This window comes from Salvelinus sp. IW2-2015, linkage group LG16 (assembly GCF_002910315.2).
Source record: "Salvelinus sp. IW2-2015 linkage group LG16, ASM291031v2, whole genome shotgun sequence".
NCBI classification, from domain to species: Eukaryota; Metazoa; Chordata; class Actinopteri; order Salmoniformes; family Salmonidae; genus Salvelinus; species Salvelinus sp. IW2-2015.
The window spans coordinates 25,658,798-25,682,480 of NC_036856.1; the positions used below are offsets into that span (position 1 = coordinate 25,658,798).

Sequence of the window (23,683 nt, forward strand, 5' to 3'; positions counted from 1 at the left end):
AGGTCCTGGATGGCAGGAAGCTTGGCCCCAGTGCATTTACTGGGCCGTTCGCATTACCCTCTGTAGTGCCTTGCGGTCTGAGGCCGAGCAGTTGCCATACCAGGCAGTGATGCAACCAGTCAGGATGCTCTCGATGGTGCAGCTGTAGAACCTTTTGAGGATCTGAGGACCCATGCCAAATCTCTTCAGTCTCCTGAGGGGGAATAGGTTTTGTCATGCRCTCTTCACGACTGTTATGGTGTGCTTGGACCATGTTAGTTTGTTGGTCTTTGACACCTAGGAACGTGAAGCTCTCAACCTGCTCCACTGCAGCCCTATCGATGAGAATGGGGGCGTGCTCAGTCCTCTTTTTCCTGTAGTCCACAATCATCTCCTTTGTCTTGATCATGTTGAGGGAGAGGTTGTTGTCCTGGCAACACACGGCCAGGTCTCTGACCTCCTCCCTATTGGCCGTCTCGTCGTTGTCGGTGATCAGGCCTACCACTGTTGTGTCATCAGCAAATTTAATGATGGTGTTGGAGTCATGCCTGGCCGTGCAGTCATGAGTGAACAGGGAGTACAGGAGGGGTCTGAGCACGGACCCCTGAGGGGCCCCTGTGTTGAGGATCAGCGTGGCGGATGTGTTGTTACCTACCCTTAACAGCTGGGGGAGGCCCGTCAGGAAGTCCAGGAACCAGTTGCAGAGGGAGGTGTTTAGTCCCAGGGTCCTTAGCTTATTGATGAGCTTTGAAGGCACTATGGTGTTGAATGCTGAGCTGTAGTCAATGAATAGCATTCTCACATAGGTGTTCCTTTTGTCCAGGTGGGAAAGGGCAGTGTGGAGTGCAATAGAGATTGCATCATCTGTGGATCTGTTGGGGCGGTATGTAAATTGGAGTGGGTCTAGGGTTTCTGGGATAATGGTGTTGATGTGAGCCATGACCACCCTTTCAAAGCACTTCATGGCTACAGACGTGAGTGGTATGGGTCGGTAGTCAGTTAGGCAGGTTACCTTAGTGTTCTTGGGCAAAAAACATGTTGGTATTACAGACTCGGACAGGGAGAGGTTGAAAATGTCAGTGAAGACACTTGCCAGTTGATCAGCGCATGTTCGCAGTACACATCCTGGTAATCCGTCTGGCCCTGCGGCCTTGTGAATGTTGACCTGTTTAAAGGTCTTACTCACATCAGCTGCGGAGAGTGTCTTACCGGAACAGCTGGTGCTCTCATGCATGTTTCAGTGTTATTTGCCTCGAAGCGAGTATTGTAGTTTAGCTCGTCTGGTAGGCTTGTGTCACTGGGCAGCTCTCGGCTGTGCTTCCCTTTGTAGTCTGTAATGGTTTACAAGCCCTGCCACATCTGATGAGCGTCAGAGCCGATGTAGTACGATTCAATCTTAGTAATCCTTTCGGTTACTGGCTCAACGCTCTTAACCACTAGGCTACCTACTGCCTATTTGTGAGAAAGGTTCAGTGTCAGTGTGATGCTTTCCAATGAAACAGGATGAAACAGCAGCATCATCTGCTAGCCTTCCTATGGTGTTCATTGTGGGTAATTTTGATCTGATTATCCATACAATGCATTCGGTTGTATTCAAGTATTCAAACCCCTTGACTTTTTCCACATTTTGTTGTATTACAGCCTGATTTAACAAATGTACCCCATAATGACAAATCTAATACAGGTTTTAGATTTTTTTTTCATATATTTGAAATATACCATTTACATAAGTATTCAGACCCTTTACTCAGTACTTTGTTGAAGGGAAAGGGGGATACTTAGTCAGTTGTACAACTGAATGGCTTCAACTGAAATGTGTCTTCCGCATTTAACCCAACCCCTCAATCAGAGACATGCAGGGGGCCGCCTTAATCAACATCCATGTCTTCGGTGCCCAGGGAACTGCCTTGCTCAGGGGCAGAACGACGGATTTTTACCTTGTCAGCTCAGGGATTCGATCCAGCAACCTTTCGGTTACTGGCCCAACGCTCTAACCCCTAGGRTACCTGCCCCTTTGGCAGCAATTACAGCCTCGAGATTTCTTGCGTATGACGCTACAAGATTGCCATACCTGTATTTCTCCCATTCTTCTCTGCAGTTCCTCTCAAGCTCTGTCAGGTTGGATGAGGAGCATTGCTGCACAGCTATACCTCTCTGACCAAGGACCTTCTCCCCCGATCGCTCAGTTTGGCCAGGCGGCCAGCTCTAGGAAGAGTCTTGGTGGTTCCAAACTTCTTCCATTTTAGAATGATGGAGGCCATGGTGTTTTTGCGGACCTTCAATGCTGCAGAAATTATTTGCTACTCTTCCCCAGATCTGTGCCTTGACACAATCCTGTCTCGGAGCTCTACGGACAATTCCTTCAACCTCATGGCTTTGGATTTTGCTATGACATGCACTGTCAATTTATCTTATATAGACAGGCGTGTGCCTTTCCAAATCATGTCCAATCAATTTAATTTACCACAGGTGGACTCCATTCAAGTTGTAGAAACATCTCAAGGATGATCAATGGAAACAGGATGCACAAGTCTCATAGCAAAGAGTCTGAATACTTATGTAAATAAGGTATTTCTGTTTTTAATTTTTAATACATTTGCAAAAATATTTTAAAAAATAGTTTTCACTTGGTCATTATGGGGTACTGTGTGTAGATTGATGAGGGAAAAAATGCATCACTTACCAGATAGCAGGGATTTATGTAATTATTTAATCAGTTATTTAATGGAGTTATTTAATTAGTGATGTGTTTCTTGCCCTTTCGATATTCATCATTAGCATCATTCTGCTGCTACAAAGCTAAATATGCAGATAATTATTATAATTATGTGTAATTACAATAATGTGGCAGATGCAGACACACTCAGGGCTGTAATCATGATGAGGCAGAACCTCTGACCTCACTAACTATGATCTCAGATCAGATCTGGCCTGGCTAGGCACCCTGTTCTGGCTGTTTTCACTGATTCCAGATAACTTGCACTACTTTGCCCTAGTAATGCTCTAATGCTCTCACAGAGACAAACGGACGGAAGGATGGGCAGACGGACGGACATACACATTTACACAGTCATTCCACATAACTACACACACATACTGTACCCACCCACATTGTTGTCTGTGGCCCTTGAGGGGCACATAACTCGAATTGCTCCAGGGTCGCCGTTGATAAAGGCAGACCCTGGCAGTGACTCCACTCTCCGAGGGTGTCTCAGGGAGAGTTGGGATAAGCAAAAAACACATTTCCAATTCACACATGTGTATTAATACACACTTGTACATGTGTGAAATAGGACAAATTCTTCTTCTTCTTATGTGTCGAGCTAAAGGAGCCTGGCTTGCCTACTAGCCCTCTGTACTGCATTGTTTGGCGCAGTGTGCTAGCAACTAGAATACACAGTCGGCTGTCAGAGTGCATTTACTTGATCTGCAGGGAGGGAGAGGGAGGAGAGGATAGAGAGAGAGAGAGAGAGGGAAGATTCAGTAACAGGAGGGAGAGAGGATGGAGAAGGGGAGAACAGAGAGGAGTGGATGAGTAAAGAGAGACACTATAAATCCAAAAGTATGTGGACTCTCCTTCAAATTAGTGGATTCGGGTATTTCAGCCACACCTGTTGCTYACAAGTGTATAAAATCGAGCACACAGCCATGCAATCGCCATAGACAAACATTGGCAGTAGAACGGCCTTCCTGAAGAGCTCAGTGACTTTCAACGTGGCACCATCATAGGATGCCACCTTTCCAATAAGTCAGTGAAATTTCCACCCTGCTAGTGTGGCCCCGGTCATCTGTGTGCTGAAGCGCGTAAAAGTCGTCTGTCCTTGGTTGTAACTGTCACGACTTCTGTCGAAGTCGTTGCCTCTCCTTGTCCGGGCGGTGTTCGGCGGTCGACGTCACCGGTCTTCTAGRCATCATCGATCCATTTTTCATTTTCCATTGGTTTTGTCTTGTCTTCCCACACACCTGTTTTCAATCCCATCCATTACCTATTGTGTATTTAACCCTCTGTTTCCCTTTATGTCTTTGTCAGAGATTGTTCGTTGTCAAGTGTTGTGTTGATTGTGTATAGGTGTGCGACGGGTCTTCGTACCCAGATTTGTTTTATGTTTTTCCCGTGAGTGTTATGGAGCAGATTACTGGGACTTTAATTAAAGTACTCCATTCTACACTCTATTTGACTCTCCTGCGCCTGACTTCCCTGCCACTTATACACGCCATTGTGACAGTAACACTCACTACCGAGTTCCAAACTGCCTCTGGAAGCAACATCAGCACCATCATTTTTCATCGCCGCCGTTGGACTTTGGAGCAGAGGAAACGCTTTCTCTGGAGTGATGAATCATGCTTCACCCTCTGGCAGTCCGACAGATGAATCTGGGTTTGGCGGATGCCAGGAGAACGCTACTTGCCACAAATAATTGTTGGTTAAAGGCTGTAAGTAAACATTTCCAGGTAAGGTCTACACCTGTTGGCGCATGTGACAAATAAAGTTTGATTTGATTTGCATAGTGCCAACTGTAAATTTTGGTAGAAGAGGAATAATGGTCAGGGGGTGTTTTTCATGGTTCGGGCTAGGCCCCTTAGTTCCAGTGAAGGGAAATCTTAACGCTACAGCATACAATGACATTCTAGATGATTCTGTGTTTCCAACATTGTGGCAACAGTTTGGGCAAGGCCCTTTCCTGTTTCATCATGACAATGCCCCGGTGCACAAAGCGAGGTCCATACAGAAATGGTTATTCGAGATTGGTGTGGAAGAACTTGACTGGCCTGCACAGAGCCCTGACCTCAACCCTATCGAACACCTTTGGGATGAATTGGAACGAAGACTGTGAGCCAGCATCATTGCCCAACCTCACTAATGTTCATGTTGCTTAATAGAAGCAGCAATGTGCCAACATCAGTAGAAAGTCTCCCAGGATAGTGGAGGCTGCTGTAGCAGCAAAGGGGGGGGACCAACTCCWTATTAATGCCCATGATTTTAGAATGAGATGTTCGACGAGCAGGTGTCCACATACTTTTGGTCATGTAGCGTACGAGTGTTCCAGCATGTCAGAATTGTTTTTCTGTGGGAGAGAATTAACTCAAAGCTGGAGATGATTAGGAGGGTAACTCAATGTCAGAGCTGAGGAAGGACAGTCAGAGTTTACCAACACTGATACACACAAAACAAATACAAGTCTCTGCACACTSAAAAACACTGACAAATGTCCATGTGCACAAACATACGGTACATTCACACAGCCAGGCACATGCACACACACACATATAATACTATAACCCTTGAAACAATCACAATGGCAAACATTGAATAGCCTTTTTCTGATGCAAATGCTACCCCAACGTAAAGACTGTCTGCTAGAACTCATGACGTATTGACTTTAGAATCTACAAGATGTGCTGTCGGGTCAGAACTTCTCTGCAGGCTTCACTAAACACATTCCAATATGAATAAAACAAAGGCATTCCTTCCTCCTCTCCTTTGTGACTGCTGTAATATAGAGCAGATGAAGGAAGGAGAGGAGGAGGATAAAGCAAGGTTTCTAATAGTACAGGAACATTGTCTTTCTCTGTCTCCCCCCCACAGGCTGTTYTTGTCCAGTTTGTTGTGTTCTGTGATGCTGCGTTCATGCACACCCTGCCTGGTAAGCATGATGTGACAGAGGAACTGACAAGCTTGAGAACAAGGAAATGAACTGTGTGTGTGTGTGACTAAGGGGTAAAGGAAAACAATGACTGTGGAGAATGTGAAAGAACTGGGGTGAACAGAGGTAATGAGAAAAGGAGGAGTGGGTAAAGGAGGAAAAGAGGACAAAGGGAGAATGACTAGCTGGTGAGGGGGTTGAGAACTCTTTGAAAATACAAATACAAAGAACATGACTAACAAAATCTTTGAAAAGCCCAGTGCCTCAGTTAATAGTCTTTTTATTTAACAGAGGAAAGGGAAATCCAAGAAGTACTCAGACTGTGGTTCTCATTAAAGAATATCACTAGTAAAGTGCACTTTCAGTTTACAAACAATTCATTAGAATTGCGAGTTATCTAGTGCCTGGATCTCCCTTTAACTTCTACTCTTATCAAACCAAGCTATAACACTACTTCTCCATCTCTAGGCACTACACCAGAGTCTTGTTATAGATTGATAAGACCACATTGAGTGCATTGACAGAGCTCTTGAGAGAGATGCGTTTAGACAGGTAGCCCAATTCTGATTTTCTTTTCAATAATTGGTCTGAACAAGAGCTGATTTGATTGGTCAAAAGACCAATTTGTGGAAAAATTATCAGAATTGGGCTGCCTGTTTAAAGTTAGTATAACGGTGTGTGCAGAACAATAATTGGAAGATTAGCACACACAATATATCTGCTCATCATAACCCATTTAAAATTCCTCAAACAGTGCTGGCTAGTGTCCTCTTCATCTACCATGGTTCTGTTAAGCCTGTAATGAACAAAACCTCAATGTGACTGACTGATTGTGACTCATCGATTGTGTTACTATTGTGTGATTAATTGGTTATGTGATTGACTGACTGGTTTATTGTAAAGCAGCATCATATTTCTAAACAGGGTTTGTTTTTAAGTAACTACTCTCTCTCAGTGCTTTAGCTCCTAGGTTGATAAAATATAGGAAATATATGTTTTAGTCTTTTATACATAATGTTTATATACACTTGTATCCTAGCAGAGAAAATAGTGTTCTGTTACAGTTCTTCTCCAGTTTTGCAAGGTCATTAGAGACTCCAGTTTGGCACATATTACTAATCATAGACTTCACCAGTTATACTAACAGTAGGAGATYGGCAGTTATGCACTCTCTCACACATTACATAAAACACTGACTCACATAATAAGGAGGGCACAGAAACACACACATAACAACCCAAATCATCTCTATTTCACACTTAGCGAGATGCATTTGAGTCGGTATTCTTCCAGTATCACAGTGAATTCGAGTGCCACAGGATAGTGAGCAGCATTTCTTCCTCATATACCTCTATATGGACCTTTGATATGGTTATAGTCTACAGTACATGGTCCTAACCTTATGGCATGGTAAACCAGCTGTCTCTATGAACCACTGGTCACCTTAACACAACTTGTCAGTGTCTGCCAGGCACAGCTTCTAAGTAAAGAACATTGGTTCCAAGTCAAGTACCTAACAATGGGGGGGACAACTATGCAAAATAACAAGGTGTTACAAAAACACATGTAAAGACACCAATATTTCAACATAGGAAGAAGAATAAACAGGAACGTTCTATGTCATCATACCAACATTATGTTGACCGCTGCCCCATAATGCATCTAGCAAAAGAGTTCCACTTCCTTTGATCATCTCACACAGATACACACTACCGACTGGGAGGAGACTAGCTGGTAGCAAGGCAGACCAACATTTAATATCAACATCTATATTTTCTTCAAAGGGAAGTCGACATCTTATCAGCTCACTTGACCTCCTATTGCACCAATCTCACTGTGAGAAGCACTCCTTTTCATGATACCTGACAACTGTGGATTATGTGCTTCTTTCAACCGGGTCCAGCTATCCACATGCTTCAAAGTAAAGCTACTAAAGACGTTGTCAACCCCATAGAGCTCTGTATGTATATTACCTACACCAGTGTTTCCCAACTCCGGTCCTCCAGTACCCCCAACAGTACACATTTTAATTGTAGCCCCGGACAAGCACACCTGATTCAACTTGTCAACTAATCATCAAGCCCTCGATGAGTTCAGTCAGGTATGTTTGCCCTGGGATACAACCAAAATGTGTACCATTGGGTGGTACTCGAGGACCGGAGTTGGGAAACACTGACCTACCGGACTCAGTGAGGGGGAAGATGTTACATACAGAAGACAAGACAAGATGGCGTCTAGATGAGTCAAGCCCTGAGACACAATCTCCTACACCTACCAGCACAGTCAACATTATAAATAAATAAGAGCAATAAATAGCGTTTTACAAAACAGGGATTAAACAGAAACCAAACTAGTCTAGAGACTAGTAGAGATGTAGTTTGTGTCAGTGAGTGACTATGTTCTAGAGTGGTGGCTGGATCATAACATGGTTATAACTTGGGAGAGGAGCATTAGGGCCTGGGCCAGTCTCTATGTTAGAGGACGGGAGCAGCAGACAGAGAGCTACATGCATCCTGGTCTTCTGTAGAACTACAATATCTCAGCATTACAATGAATAGGTTTGGCTTGGTCACAACTCAAGTCAACTTGAATCTACACCAGCTCAAACAGTGAACACCGAAACATGCAGTTCAGCAACACTAGATGCATAGACCCTCTTTCAACTAGTTTATATCTCTCCCTAAAACTTCCATTCCATCCCAGCTCTAGCCATTCCCCAGGTAGAAGACATCTATGGGCTGGACATTGTAAATATAAGGTCACGGAATAACCCCACTAAAAGTATTTATGAACTTATGACATTACATGAAAATAGACATACTATACAGATATACAAATAATACAATCTTCTTTCCCATAGCAGTCTGTACCTGTATCAGTCCAGCCAGCTCTGTATGCCAGGCAGACCCAGGGAGAGTGACCCATGGTGGGTCTTCAGACCTCCAGACCTGGCCCCATGCGGAGACAAACGGGCATCACACACCAGCCCGTTGTAGCTTCTTTATGTTTCCTGCTCCTTGTTGTTGTGACTGTTTGTTTTTGTTGTTGTTGTTGTTCTAAAGTGTTGTCCAGATGCTGAAGGACAAAAAGCAGTTTACACAGTCTTCCCAGCATGCTGAACGCAGGGAGGGAGAGAATGGGGTTATGGGAAATGAAGTCCAGGCAGACCCAGGGAAGGCAGTGAGACAGGGAATGGCGTTGGCACACGACTCTGAGAGGGGTCAGAGTTCCAATCCTTCTCTCTCTCTGGCTGGGTGTTTATTCCAGTTACTCCCTGGACTGATAGAAGAGGATGTATCCAGACTCTGAGTTCTTGGAGATGTCTGACGTCAACCCATAGAACTCTTCGATGGCCTGGGCATCGATTTTCTGAGCAAACCAGAGAGTGAGACAACAAATGATGAAACATTCTGTATCAGCCATATAAACAGGTCTGATGGCCAACAAACATCGGTAATTGACAGTTAATTAACATAAACACATTTAGCATCTCCTGGCTTCCACACACAGCCTACAAGCCACTGATGCAGATCTTTGGAACATCTACATTTTAAAGTCTAATACATCAATGTAATATAGCCAACACCTTCACAATAAATCATTATTTAATTTAGATAGGTCTAAAGAAACATGATATGAAGAAAATGTATTTTATTTCAGAAGAATAGAATAGCATACTCTTCATTGTCCTTACGTTAGGTCCTGATCTGGCTATACCGTATGGCTGTGGGCTACACTAGTTAATTTAGCAGACAAGATTTGCTTAGAACTTCGTGGCATTATATTTTATATTATAGTATGACGAATACAATTGAACCAAGCTGAATAAAATGGAAAGAATATTTTCTCCAATTGATTTGAGGGAGTGAGCACATGCGGCTATTCTGTGTTGAGCAGATAACAAATTAAATTAAGAAAAAATTATTTGAGTTATTAATGTAACATTAGTTGTTCTATAAGCGTTGGGCTATATGTTTGGATGTTTAATACATTGTAAAGCTGCATGATGCGACTCTAATGATGATTTGAAAAATGCATGAGCTCTGGCATGAGCTCCGCTTTGTTTTTTGCGCAGGCTGTACACACTTCATCAGTCTCTCATTCACAATTACAATTTGACAAGCACTTGATAATGCCTCGAATTTCCCGGCGGCATCCCCTTTGTGTGGCCGTAATGCCCCCTAAAACAATCCATGCCTTTTGCAGCCAGTGGCCATTGTGCCCTTGGGCTGAATATAATAATTATAATTCCCATCTCCCGGAGTGCTGCGTGCTCCGAAGCACCTCTCACTCACATGGTTTTCCATCACGTGATCGGGTCTTTCTCACAGGCTACAAGTGAAGAGACACATCGGGGACGCAACTGCGCGTATCCTCATCCAATTCCGAGGTGCATATTGAAGATATTGGAAGAACTGTCCACATTTACTTTGTCAGCCAACAAGATGAGTAGGCCTAACGAACAACAAAAGCACTAGCCTATGTCAATCTACTATCCCCATAGTACAAAAGTAGACCTATTTTATTCTGTGCGAGAAATAAATAATCCAAACATAGTCTGGGACAGTTGTGGGATGCGATAGATCCCAAATGAATATACCTACTAGCATCAAAAAAAAGTTATGCAATGAGGCTGACGTAACAGAAGAGAACGTTTAGCTTAAAATGTTGATACTCTATTAGGCTATTTCTTCACATTATAAGCGCAGCAATGCGCACATGGCAGTAGGCTATAAGTGCGAACCTTCCATTAGCGGGAAAACACCATTATCAAAAGTAACCACAAATGTGATTCTGCATGTAATGCTTTTATTATTAAGGTGCATTTTTATGGTGAAAATGATCTTCGACAAAGTTGAAACGCTGCTTATGTATGCCAGTTAGGCTCTACACCCCTTGTAAAGTGGATTAATGTGCTTCATTTTAAGAAGTTATTTYGCCACTTTAGTTGTGATAGCAACCATATCAAAACATATAGGCCTATGGGTTAGTCTACATGAGGTGTGCGACAATGATACGAAAAAGTCACACAAAAAAAGGCATTGTTTCTTGTCTTACGTTGGGCATCATTCACAAGTGATAATATATAATTCACAAGTGWTAGGCTAATAATTGTCATCCATCAGACTATTCTTAATTTAATTTTGTCTTCAAATATACTAAATAATATATGTGTGGAATTTGTTTTGATTTAGGGGAAGGGGAAAAGATAAATGTTGTCTATGCACTTAAATAGCGAATAAGATAAGCAATGTGCTTATATGAAATATGAATAAATATAGTAGGCCTAGCCTATAGAAAGCTGATGGGGTCCTCCTCTTTTTAATAGAGGCTACCGCTCTCGTTTTCTCACGCAATTGCACAGCCTATAGAAATGTGGAGCAACATGAGCTCATGAAGTGTTTGATTAGATTTTCAATTACATTTACATTGATGTCAGAGTGATTAGAGGGACAATAGAGTGCTGAGTATCAGGCAGTTAGCAAGTTTGGTAGGCTACTAATGACCATCAGCAGCATCAGAGCTTGGAGAAGCCTAATTACCATGACTAAACGGTCACGTGGAAWTTGACTGCCTTCATGACCGCCGGTGTGGCGGTAATACAGTCACCATAACAACCCTAACTGAGACACACACCTCCACGATGTCATCATCAAACAGCAGCCAGAAGCCATGACTCTTCACTATGGTGATGTAGTGTCCTCTGTTGGGTCCACTGAGGAAGAAAGAAGGGGAAGCAGTGATATGAGAATAATATGGTGTCTATAGGTACAGTACATTTCAGTTTGGATACAATGTCGTGTGTGTGTGTGTGTGTGTGTGTGTGTGTGTGTGGCCTACCTGCCACAGTGGACGACCACAGCGACCAGGTCGTACATGCGGTCGAGGTTGACAGAGTCTCCAGAGGTGTTGAAGAGGCGTAGTTCCAGAGGGAAGACAACGCGATAGGACAGTTTGGTGTATCGGTGCAGCTGCTCCATGTACTTAAATCGCTTCAGGTGCAGGGCCAGGATCATAGGCAGCTTCTTCACACGCATCCTATAGGGACACACAGAGGAGTTATACACAGACTGACACACACACAGACAGACAGACAGTGTGTACTGACCGTTTCTGGGCCTCCTGCTTGCTGCAGCATGCCTCACAGTAGTATTTGTATTCACTGCACAAGGTCTCTGTGTTACTGAAGTCCCTGGGGAACACAACACACAGAGGGGACTGTGTCAGTCAGGCTGATACACAGAGTAGAGGATGCTACAGCAGGGTTGGCAAGTGTACAATAGTTCTAGTTGAGAAAGGTAACAGGTACAGTGCCTTCAGAAAGTGTTCACACCACTTGACTTTTTCCACATTTGTTGTGTTGCAGCCTGAATTTAAAATGGATTAAATTGAGATTTTTGTCACTGGCCTTCACACCATAGCCCATAATGGCAAAGTGAAATTATGTTTTTCATTTTTTTTTATTTTTTTTACAAATTAATAAAAAATTGAACGCTGAAATGTCTTGAGTCAATAAGTATTCAACCCCTTTGTTATGGCAAGCCTAAATAAGTACAGGAGTAAAAATGTGCTTCACAAGTCACTCAATAAGTTGCATGGACTCACTCTGTGTGCAATAATAGTGTTTAACATGATTTTTGAATGACTACCTCATCTCTGTACCCCACACATTCAGATCATTGTAAGGTCTCTTAATGGAGCATTGAATTTCAAACACAGACTCAACCACAAAGACCAGGGAGGTTGTCCAATGCCTCACAAAGAAMGGAACATATTGGCAGAAATMTAATATCCCTTTGAGTATGGTGAAGTTATTACACTTTAGATGGTGTATCAATATATACAACGATACAGGCGTCCTTCTTAACTCAGTTGCCGGAGAGGATGGAAACCGCTCAGGGATTTCACCATGAAGCCAATAGTGACTTTAAAACAGTTAAAGAGTTTAACGGCTGTGATAGGAGAAAACTGAGGATGGGTCAACAACATTGTAGTTACTCCATAATACTAACCTAATTGACAGAGTGAAAAGAAGGAACCCTGTACAAAATAAAAAATACTCCAAAGCATGCATCCTGTTCGCAACAAGGCACTAAAGTAATACTGCTAAAAATGGCAAAGCAATTCAGTTTTTTTCCTGAATAGAAAGTAATAAGATAAAGTAATCCTCCTAACCCCCCCCCCATCCCCCTTAAATGAGTTAGATGCACTATTGTAAAGTGGTTGTTCCACTGGATATCATAAGGTGAATGCACCAATTTGTAAGTCGCTCTGGATAAGAGCGTCTGCTAAATGACTTAAATGTAAATGTAAATGTTGTTTGGCAAATCCAATACAACACAATACTGAGGACCACTCTCCATATTTTCAAGCAGAGTGTTGGCTGCATCATGTTATGGATATGCTTGTAATCGTTACGGACTGGGGAGTTTTTCAGGATAAAAATAAACTGAAATAGCTAAGCACAGGTAAAATCCTTGAGGAAAACCTGGTTCAATCTGCTCACTGGGAGATGAACTCACCTTTCAGCAGAACAATAACCTAAAACACAAATCTAGACTGGACTTGCTTACCAAGAAGCCAGTGAATGTTCCTGAGTGGCCGAGTTACAGTTTTGACTTAAATTTGCTTGAAAATCTATGGCAAGACATGAAAAATGATTGTATAGCAATGATCAACACAACCAATTTCACAGATCTTGAAGAATTTWGAAAATAATAAATGGGCAAATATTTTACAATCCAGGTGTGCAAAGCTCTTAGAGACTTACCCYGAAAGACTCACAGCTGMAATCAATGCCAACGTTGATTCTAACATGTATTGACACACACAGGGGGTTGAATACTTATGTAATCAAGATACACGGAGTGGACAAAACAATAGGAACACCTTCCTAATATTGAGTTGCACCCCTTTTTTCCCTCAGAACAGCCTCAATTCGTCGGGGCATGGACTACCAGGTGTCGAAAGCGTTCCACAGGGATGCTGGCCCATGTTGACTCCAATGCTTCTCACAGTTGTGTCAAGTTGGCTGGATGTCCCTTGGGTGGTGGCCCACTCTTGATACACATGGGAAACTGTTGAGCGTAAAATACTAAGCAGCGTTGCAGTTCTTGACACATTCAAACCYGTGCTCCTGGCACCTAATACCATACCCCGTCGAAAGGCACTCAAATATTTTGTCTTGCCCATTCACCCTCTGAAGGGGACACACAATCCATGTCTTCTTCTTCTTKTTATTATTGTGTGGATTTTTATGGCAGTTGGCAACCAACTTTAAGATGCATTACTGCCAACAACTGGACTGGAGTGTGGACCAGAGACAGGGAAGGTCTAAATCCTACCCAATATTATTGTGTCCCTAAGGAAACGAAATAGATAATTAAATACTACATCCCCTGAAGATTTCCCCAGCAGTTCACTTAATCTTGACCATATTCTTGACCACCTTAATCTTAACCATTACTCCTCAAATCTAATAACAATCACTTATTTTCCCTCCCATATTTCTGTCACTGAAATAGAACGTGTTCCACTGTCTCCATCTCCTACTAACAATGATCACACCTCCCAGTCGGATGTTTCACCACCAATTTCAATGTACTATTGAGCCTTGTGTGTCCCAGTCTCAGTCTTGTGACTACACTTTCCTCCCTTCTCTCTCGGCCTGATGACCTCCTTGCCCCCACCTTTTCCTGAATCTTATACAGGTGTCTTCCTTTTGCCAGCACCATACCACCCTGCATCCCACTGCTGGCTTGCTTCTGAAGCTAAGCAGGGTTGGTCCTGGTTGATCCCTGAATGGGAGACCAGACACTGCTGGAAGAGGTGTTGGAGGGCCAGTAGGAGGCAGCCTTTCCTCTGGTCTAAAAAAAAAAATATCCCAATGACCCAAAGCAGTGATTGGGAACATTGCCCTGTGTAGGGTGCCATCTTTCGGATGGGATGTTAAACGGGTGTCCTGACTTTCTGTGGTCACTAAAGATCCCATGGCACCGGGTGATAACCCTGGTGTCCTGGCTAAATTCCCAATCTGGCCCTCATACGGTCACCTAACCATCCCCAGCTTACAATTGGCTTATTCATCTGTAACTATTACCCAGGTCGTTGCTGTAAATGAGAATGTGTTCTCAGCCAAATTACCTGGTAAAATAAGGGTTTCAAAAACTCTTGCCATTTGTTTTTAACCACTATTTTCATCAACCCCTTGGCTTCTGCTTTACTGATTGACAATTCCAACATTAGGATGTTCAACAGCCTGCTTGGCAATAACATCCACCTCCTCATTCCCCTCTACTCCCACATGAGCTGGTACCCAGAGGAACATCACAAATACACCCCATCTGTCTCACCCTATACAAGCACAGCAAAACCTCATACAATACATCCTGTCTACCATGAGATACAAAATAATTTGAGCTCATCAGTGCTGCACAGGAGTCAAGAGCAGATGACTACCCTGTCTGGTCTCATCTCCTCCACCCACTCTGCAGCCAGGAGTATGGCCATCAACTCCATTGTGTAAACAGATAAATGATCTGTTGCTCTTTTCGTCACTGCCACCTTAGTCAGGAACACTAAAAGCTGCACCTGTCCTCCCTGTTTAATGTTCCTTAGACATATGTGAATATATTCAAGAAAGCATAGTATTGTGTTCCTAAAATGTTCACTTACAACTGAATCTACTCCTTCCTCAACATCTTTTACCCTCTCAAGCAACCCTAGATCTCTCACTGGCTGAGGGAGACACCAAGGTGGGATAGTAGGAAGAACCACAGAGGGGCTAAACTCCCTCCCAAACAACCCCATCTCTATCGCCATGCCATTGCTGAACCACCCAAAACTTGTATTCAGATTTAGTTKATGTTACCAGCACTCTAGGAGTACCTTTTTAGTAGGATGTGTAACCATGTGTCCTTGTAGATTTACCCAATATGTCATGGTCAGCTAAAGTCTTCTTAACTTTAACGGCATCTCTCCCAACTCTACGTGCATTCCTGCCACCCGGGAGGCCGTGAGTGCCCACAACATATTCTTAGGACTTGGGCCTGGACAATCCACGTCTCAATTGTCTCAAGGCTTAAAAAATCCTTCTTTAACCTGTCTCCTCCCCTTCATCTACACTGATTGAAGTGGATTTAACAGGTGACATTAATAAGAGATCATTGCTTTCACCTGGTCATTCTGTCATGGAAAAATCAGGTGTTCCTAATATTTTGTATACTCCCAGTGTCTATTAGTATTACATTTTTTATATATATATATTATTTTTTTATTTTTTTACAAATGTTTGAATTTTTCTTCCACTGACATTTGAGTATTTTGTGTAGATCGTTTACAAAAAATGACAATTAAATCCATTTTAATCTCACCTTGTAACACAACAAAAGGGGTGTGAATACTTTCCTAAGGCACTGTAAATATTACCTGAGACAGTGTGTTATTGATGTATTCTGCTCTACGTCCACAGAAAGATCCAGAAAGTCCTCATCTTTGCTGCTGACCTGCCACATACACAGAGACAGGGAGAGAGACAGACAGAGAGATGAGATGAATCAGTGCACTGGCCTCTTTACGGGCTGAAAGGCACTGATGCTGCCCTGTTCCGAGACCAGCTCACACGCTGGCACACGAGATGAGAGAGCAGGTCTCTTTGATGTGTTGTGATAGGGTTGTAAGGATGTATCAGTGAGAAGCTGAGTGCCTGTAGCGTGATGAAGACGATTGTTAGGGGCCAATCTCTGCCTTCCTCCCTCTGCTCTTCCGCTCTGAGAGTGGCATAATGGGAGGCCGGTGACACAGCCTTTGGGAGCTGTGTGGAGGATCTCTGTCAGAGCTCAGCTCACAATCTCCTCATCTCCTCCTTCATTACAGACAGAGCTAATCCCTCTGTGGGACGCAGGGAGGGAGGACAGGGACAACACTCACAGGGATTCAGAGGAACAGATGGATTGTTAGGGTACTGACAAAGCATTACCAACACTGCTGAGGAAGGGTCTTGGGGGTTGAGTAAACATTTTTGTGGACTGTAAGGAAAATGGATCAATAAAGTATTCTTACATAAGTGTTTATGTCTCACATGACTTGGTGGAATTATGACCACTATCAGAGAACATAAAACCCACTACCACAGAAACAACGGCCCTGATGGACTCACCGTCTCACAGTTGAGGCAGCGCGTCTCATTGGTCAACGTGCCCTGGAAGATGTCATGCACCCAGGTGGGCTCCGTGTTCTTGTTCTCAAGCTCGGTCTCCGTGGTGATGGCCGTTCCGTTGTTCTTGAGGCGTCCGTTCTGCTTCTCCTGCTTCTTCTCCTCCAGCAGGATGTCTGCCACTGTGTTCAGCTTCTTCTCCTCCAGCAGGATGTCTGCCACCGTGTTCAGCAGGTAGTTGAGYAACTCATGGGCGTCCTGCTGCATGTAGTTATCAAACAGGTCTGTAGGGGGAGACACAGGACAGGGGCTGTTAGGGCAACACTTGGAAGGTCTGTGTGGAGAGGTGGTCAGTCAGTCGACAGTCGTGTTCAAGGTGAATCAGGGCACATTGATGCACATGGACACACATAAATCAGATACGTGTGTGAAAAGTGAAAGTGGAGAGAGAGAATGTGAAAGTGAGAATGAAAGAGAGAAGGCAGCTGACCAGTCCCTAGTCCACACAGAGATGTTCATTGTTCATTCATAGAGAGTGCTTCCTGGAGTCAGACTACTGAGAACAATCTGCCTCTATTCTAGTTCCATGCTCTGAATGACCTTACCGCCACCACAACATGCACCTGCCCCTTCACCCGACAGTGACAACCACCTGACAAAAACACTTCCACTGCCCCTCTAGCCCTATCCCTACCCTCAGCTCAAAACATGCCTATCTGAGCTGAAAACTTGATTTAAGACAACTGGTCTCAGCAGTCTTGACTTACTACCAACACCAATCATATGGCAGGTTAAAGCTATATAACATGGTAGCTATGATGGTATAGTCCTCTAGTTGATTTGTCCCTAGGCTCAGCCCTCTCCCACTCAGTCCAGGGCAGACAGTGATTGTATTTAGGTTTGGTTTAGTCTGTCTCACCATTCTCCTTGCGCAGACGTGAGATGAACTTCTTGGGCGGGATGACTCCCACCTTTTTCTTCTGGGTGGTGATGCTGTGGAAGAGGTCTGCCAGACACGTGAGCAGGTTCTCCTTCTTTTTCTGCTGGGCCTTGTAGGCCAGCACGTTCTCCCGGAAGGGCCGGCAGAAGTACAGGGCCTGAAGCACCGAGTTACAGTAACAAGTGTTCCCAAACTGAGGGTCCACCCCGGCAGGGACAAACAGAAAGAGAGAGGGGTGAGATTCTTATGAGTGTGTTTGAGGAACGGTAAACTTAAGATTGTAAACATGGAGAAAAGATGCAAGCAGCATGACCGTAACCTCCAACAGAGACTGTTTGTATACACAAGGAGAGATGCTTTGTGTTCTTACTAGGGATGCAAAATTCCGGGAACTTTCAACAAATTCCATGGTTTTCCAGAAATCCTGGTTTGAGGATTCCGGATTTCCTGCTTATTCCCTTCCGATTCCGGGAATCTTCCAACCGGGATTTCAGGAAAAACAGGGAAGTTATTGAAAGTTCCAGGAATTTTGCTAACCTAGTTCTTAGACCTAAATATTATATAAGAGCCAGATAGATGAATGAATATAAAGCAGCCACACTCTGCTTTGAGTATCAACAATCTCCATCTGAAGGGTTGGCAAACAAACCTGTTGGTAACAGAAGCTCCTCAAAGATAAAATGTTTTGCTAACTGAAATAAAATAGCAGTGAAACAGACAAAACACAACCTGCTTCTAATACAAAGCGTCAACACCAATCACCTGTCCAATGGGAAACATAACTCAGTAGTGACCTAGTGGACAGCTTGTTCTAAAAAGGACGCCAGTGTTTTTAATGATCATCCAGAAGGTGACCGAGTGAATGACACTTACGTTGACCAATCCAAAGTAGTGTTCGTTGATTGGGAACTGCTCCGGACCAATGTCTTTCTCCAGAGCAGAGGCATTTGTGCCCTAAGGGAGACCAGAGAGAGAACACGAGCTCTAATGTGCACTGTCAAACATCCTTATTATGCATGAAATAGGCTACACATCATCATCTGGAGTGTCCCACTCACACYTGTCTGTTCTATCTCCTGGAAGTCATCTTGGCAACTATATAGCAGGGAACTGACAAACCAAAACCTCTTTATAGAGGTCACATGCTGCACATGTCTATGTTTCACATAATAGCCTAACCTTTGCTTCAGATAAATGCCTAGATTATTTCTGACATTGACTGGCAGTCGACTCCAGCCTTTTATGGCTTTCATAAAGCTCGCAGTTTCCCATCACAAACACAAACCTTGCTTATTCATACTACTGGAAGTCAGGAATCCTTTGGTTTCATCGTCTGAGAAACTCAGTACCAACCTCTTAACTGGGGGTGGGGGGTGGGGGGATAAGTAGGCCTATTACAATGTAAAGATTCAAGAGCATTTAACATTCTCAGAGTGTAGAGACAGGCCACTTATCTCCTGACAGAGCCCATTGACTAACCAGAGCTCAGAGGTTCCAGATGAAGCAGTGGCTTTGTTGAGAGATTTCTGCTAAAGTTGCTTTAGTCTTTAAATCACTGTCATTTTCTCTCAGTCAAAGCAGAACAGAATACTTTGCTTTGTTGTCTCTGATATTCATTTTGACTGAGTTCTCAAGCTTCACTTTCTCATACTTACGCACACACACACACACACACACACACACACACACACACACACACACACACACACACACACATCCCAAAAGATACATGAAGTGTTTTATCAAACTAGACAACATACACTTGCTTGTCTCATCTAAATAATACTGTTCAATCAAAGCATACAAACATTAGAACAAAGGAGAAAAACAACAAAGACCAGATGATAACAATATAGGTCCATCCCTTCATCACTAATCAAATGCTCTGTCACAATAACACTACTGAACTTTAAAACTTGACACTTTCCTCAAGTTTTTAATCTTTATCAACAGCCAGATTCAATAAACACATTCCATTTTGTGGCGGTGATGTTAGTAAAAAAGGGTAACACTTTACATTATTGTCCTTATTAATGTGTAGACTAAATATTCATGCACAGTGCAACAACTAGGAGTATTATAATTACTTGTTACATTGTACTTAGGCCTAATTACACAGTTATAATGGCTTACGAATGTAAAGTGTGATATAGGGACCTTCTAGATCACGTGTCAAACTCATTCCAGGGAGGGCAGATTGTCTGGGGGTTTGCTCCACCCTTGTACTTGATTGATGATTCATTCAAGATAGAGCTACATTTCCGAAATGTTGGAACCTTTCGCACCCTTTGCATCCCCGTCAAGCAAGGACCGGTGGATTGATTGCTACCGCCGATCAGCTCGAGCCCCCAGGAGGATTTCGACCATGACCCTCTCTCATCGTCATTACACAAGGTTCCCAACAGTGACTGAAGCAGTCAATATAGCGGTTTGGCTACTTACCATATTACAAATGGAGGCGATATTTCTGACAGTCATTTAGTTTACAGGGTCCCCCTCACCGTCATATTTACAAAATAAAAATGTTTCAATGCAGGACGARACTGAGAAAAGATTCAGCTAATTCGCAGCTAGAGGCCAGACTTCAACCCCACTCCCCAGGCGTAAAAAACAGGCAATGAATGTTTGGACTAGAGACCAATCAGCACGGAATAAAAAATAAAGCAACATTTAACGCTGTTTTCACTTCATTGTCGCAGAATACTACCGTATAATTTATCTAAAATAACAGATGAGAGAGTAGTAAACACACGAAGTTGCGTCAGGTTGATAGCAACGGATTACAAACACTGGGCTATAATATGAACGATTACAACAAGCAGCTACGTAACGCAATGTTCAACCCGCCCATCACAAATAAACTACTACCGCATTGCAAGCGATTGGAGCCCTCTGCTGTTTGATTGGCATAACAGACAGACTAATCGGATTGGGTTTTGCATGAAGCAATGGATTTTGGGAGTTGTAGTGGACAGTTAGCACTAGTGGACAGTCGAGAACTAGTGGACAGTCACTGATTCATCATTTACTTGCACCAAATATTCACGTCACATTTTACACCAACGTTTGGACGGGCATATGATGAAACTAAAGGCTGATGTTGCTCGCGTTATACTGGTTTGAAACTTAATTTACAGACATATTTGRCATAAATGCTGCCTGTGTCTTTGAGAAACTATAGGAGACCCATAATTTTCCAGCAGTGTTGCCATGTTCTCGGTTTTTTGACACATTGTGCCATTTTGAAAACGATGTCACGGGTAAAAAGCTATAGGTCACCAGTAGCGGGTATTTTGGCTATTTCTAAGTTGCACCGCAGCCGCCATGGCGTTTCTCTTAAAAAATACACATTTAACTGTGACCTMCTGCTTACTGTGAGGCAGGCTGTTGGAGACTCCTATGGTAGGTACATCTACAGCTCATCCCTTGGCAGTAGTACTGTATATTACRTGATCACTGACCTCAACCCAGAGTCTCTCAGAGGGTTCACACACACACTAACACCCTTATCAGATCACAGCAAAATCACAGTCTACCTGAACAGAGCAATACTCAATCATGAGGCATCAAAGCCTAAGGAACTATACAAAATTAAGAAATGCTATAGATGGAAGGAAAGTAGTGTAAAAACCTACCAATTTTGGGGGGGGCTACAACGAATTCAATCCCCTTTACACAACTTCCTGGACAAAACATTTCAATGTAATAATGAAGGTGTAAACTTGGCAGTAGAAAGCCTAAACAGTATATTTGACCTTTCAGCTTCTCTATCAAATCTAAACATTTCAAGCAGACAACCTAAGAAAATGAACAACAATGACAAATGTTTTGATGAAGAATGCAAAAACCTAAGAAAGAAATTGAGAAACCTATCCAAACAAAAAACATAGAGACCCAGAAAACCTGAGTCTACACCTTCACTATGGTGAATTACTAAAACAATACAGAAATACACTATGGAAAAAGAAGGAACAGCACGTCAGAAATCAGCTCGATGTAATTGAAGAATGCATACAGTGGCTTGTGAAAGTATTCACCCCCTTGGCATTTTTCCTATTTTTTTGCCTTACAACCTGGAATTAAAATAAAATAAAATAAAWTTTGGGGGGGGTTTGTATCATTTGATTTACACAACATGCCTACCACTTTGAAGATGCAAAATATATTTTATTGTGAAACAACTATTCATCCCCCCAAAGTCAATACTTTGTAAAGCCACCTTTTGCAGCAATTACAGCTGCAAGTCTCTATGGGATATGTTGGGATACCTATATGGGATACCGCTTGCTTGGTGGGATCCCTCTATGGGATACCGCTTGCTTGGTGGTGCCCCTTGCTTAGTGGAGTTGCAGACTCTGGGGCCTTTCAGAACAGGTGTATATATACTGTGATCATGTGACAGATTATGTGACACTTAGATTGCACAGAGGTGGACTTTATTTAACCAATTATGTGACTTCTGAAGGTAATTGGTTGCACAAGATCTTATTTAGGGGCTTCATAGCAAAGGGGGTGAATACATAAGCACTCACCACTTTTCCGAATTTTTTGAAACAAGTTATTTTTTATTTCTCTTCACCAATTTGGACTATTTTGTGTATGTCCATTACATGAAATCCAAATAAAATCCATTTAAATTACAGGTTGTAATGCAACAAAATAGGAAAAACGGCAAGGGGGATGAATACTTTTGCAAGGCACTGTAGAATCTAACCACTTCTGGGAAAATTGGAACACACAAAACAAACAACAACACAAATAGTTATCTATCCAATCTTTTTGGCTCCATAACAAAGAACAAACAGCAAAAACATATATATGATCAATTACAAATCTTAGAATCYGCTATTAAAGACTACCAGAACCCACTGGATTCTCCAAATACATTGAATGAACTACAGGACAAAATACAAACCGTCCAACCAAAAAAGGCCTGTGGTGTTGATGGTATCTGACATGAAATGATCAAATATACAGACCACAAATTCCAATTGGCTATACTTAAACTCTTTAACATCATCCTCAGCTCTGGCATCTTCCCCAATATTTGGAACCAAGGACTGATAACCCCAATCCACAAAAGTCGAGACAAATTCTGACCCCAATAACTACCGTGTGATATGCGTCAACAGCAACCTTGGGAAAATCCTCTGCATTATCATTAGCAGACTTGCACATTTCCTCAGTGAAAACAATGTACTGAGCAAATGTCAAATTGGCTTTGTACCAAATTACCGTATGACAGACAATGTATTCACCCTGCATACACTAATTGACAAACAAACAAACCAAAACATAGTCAAAGTCTTCTCAMGCTTTGTTGACTTCAAAAAAGCTTTTGACTTAATTTGACATGAGGGTCTGCTATAAAATTGATGGGAAGTGGTGTTGGGGAAAAAACATACGACATTATAGAATCAATGTACACAAACAACAAGTGTGCGGTTAAAATATGCAAAAAACAAACATTTCTTTCCACAGGGCTGTGGGGTGAGACAGGGATGCAGCTTAAACCCCACCCTCTTCAATATATATATCAACGAATTGGCGAGGGCACTAGAACAGTCTGCAGCACCCGGCCTCACCCTACTAGAATCTGAAGTCAAATGTCTACTGTTTACTTGTCACGTTCTGACCTTAGTTCTTTTGTTATGTCTTTGTTTTAGTATGGTCAGGGCGTGAGTTGGGTGGGTTGTCTATGTTCGTTTTTCTATGTTGTGTTTTGCGTTTGGCCTGGTATGGTTCTCAATCAGAGGCAGGTGTCGTTAGTTGTCTCTGATTGAGAATCATACTTAGGTAGCCTTTTTCCACCTGTGTTTCGTGGGTGATTATTTTCTGTTCTGMGTTTTSTATTTTCACCGTTCAGGACTGTTTCGTTTCYTTCTRGTGTTWTGTTGTTTTTGTTCGAGTATTCGTTTTTATTAAAAGAGATAATGAATACTTACCACGCTGCACCTTGGTCCT

At 42.7% G+C, this 23,683-nt stretch overlaps 1 protein-coding gene across 1 annotated transcript; it reads right to left on the reverse strand.

Annotated features, from left to right (window-relative positions):
• Positions 1 to 8,640: 8,640 nt before the first annotated feature.
• On the reverse strand, positions 8,641 to 20,511 carry LOC111975577 (ubiquitin carboxyl-terminal hydrolase 46). The gene is made up of 9 exons (XM_024003957.2): positions 20,162 to 20,511; positions 18,593 to 18,673; positions 17,699 to 17,912; positions 16,783 to 17,063; positions 16,053 to 16,129; positions 11,734 to 11,817; positions 11,466 to 11,663; positions 11,262 to 11,340; positions 8,641 to 8,993 (listed from the first exon to the last, which is right to left on the reverse strand). The coding sequence occupies exons 1-9, from the start codon at positions 20,195 to 20,197 to the stop codon at positions 8,892 to 8,894; spliced, it is 1,152 nt and encodes a 383-aa protein (XP_023859725.1). The 5' UTR covers positions 20,198 to 20,511; the 3' UTR covers positions 8,641 to 8,891.
• Positions 20,512 to 23,683: the final 3,172 nt, after the last annotated feature.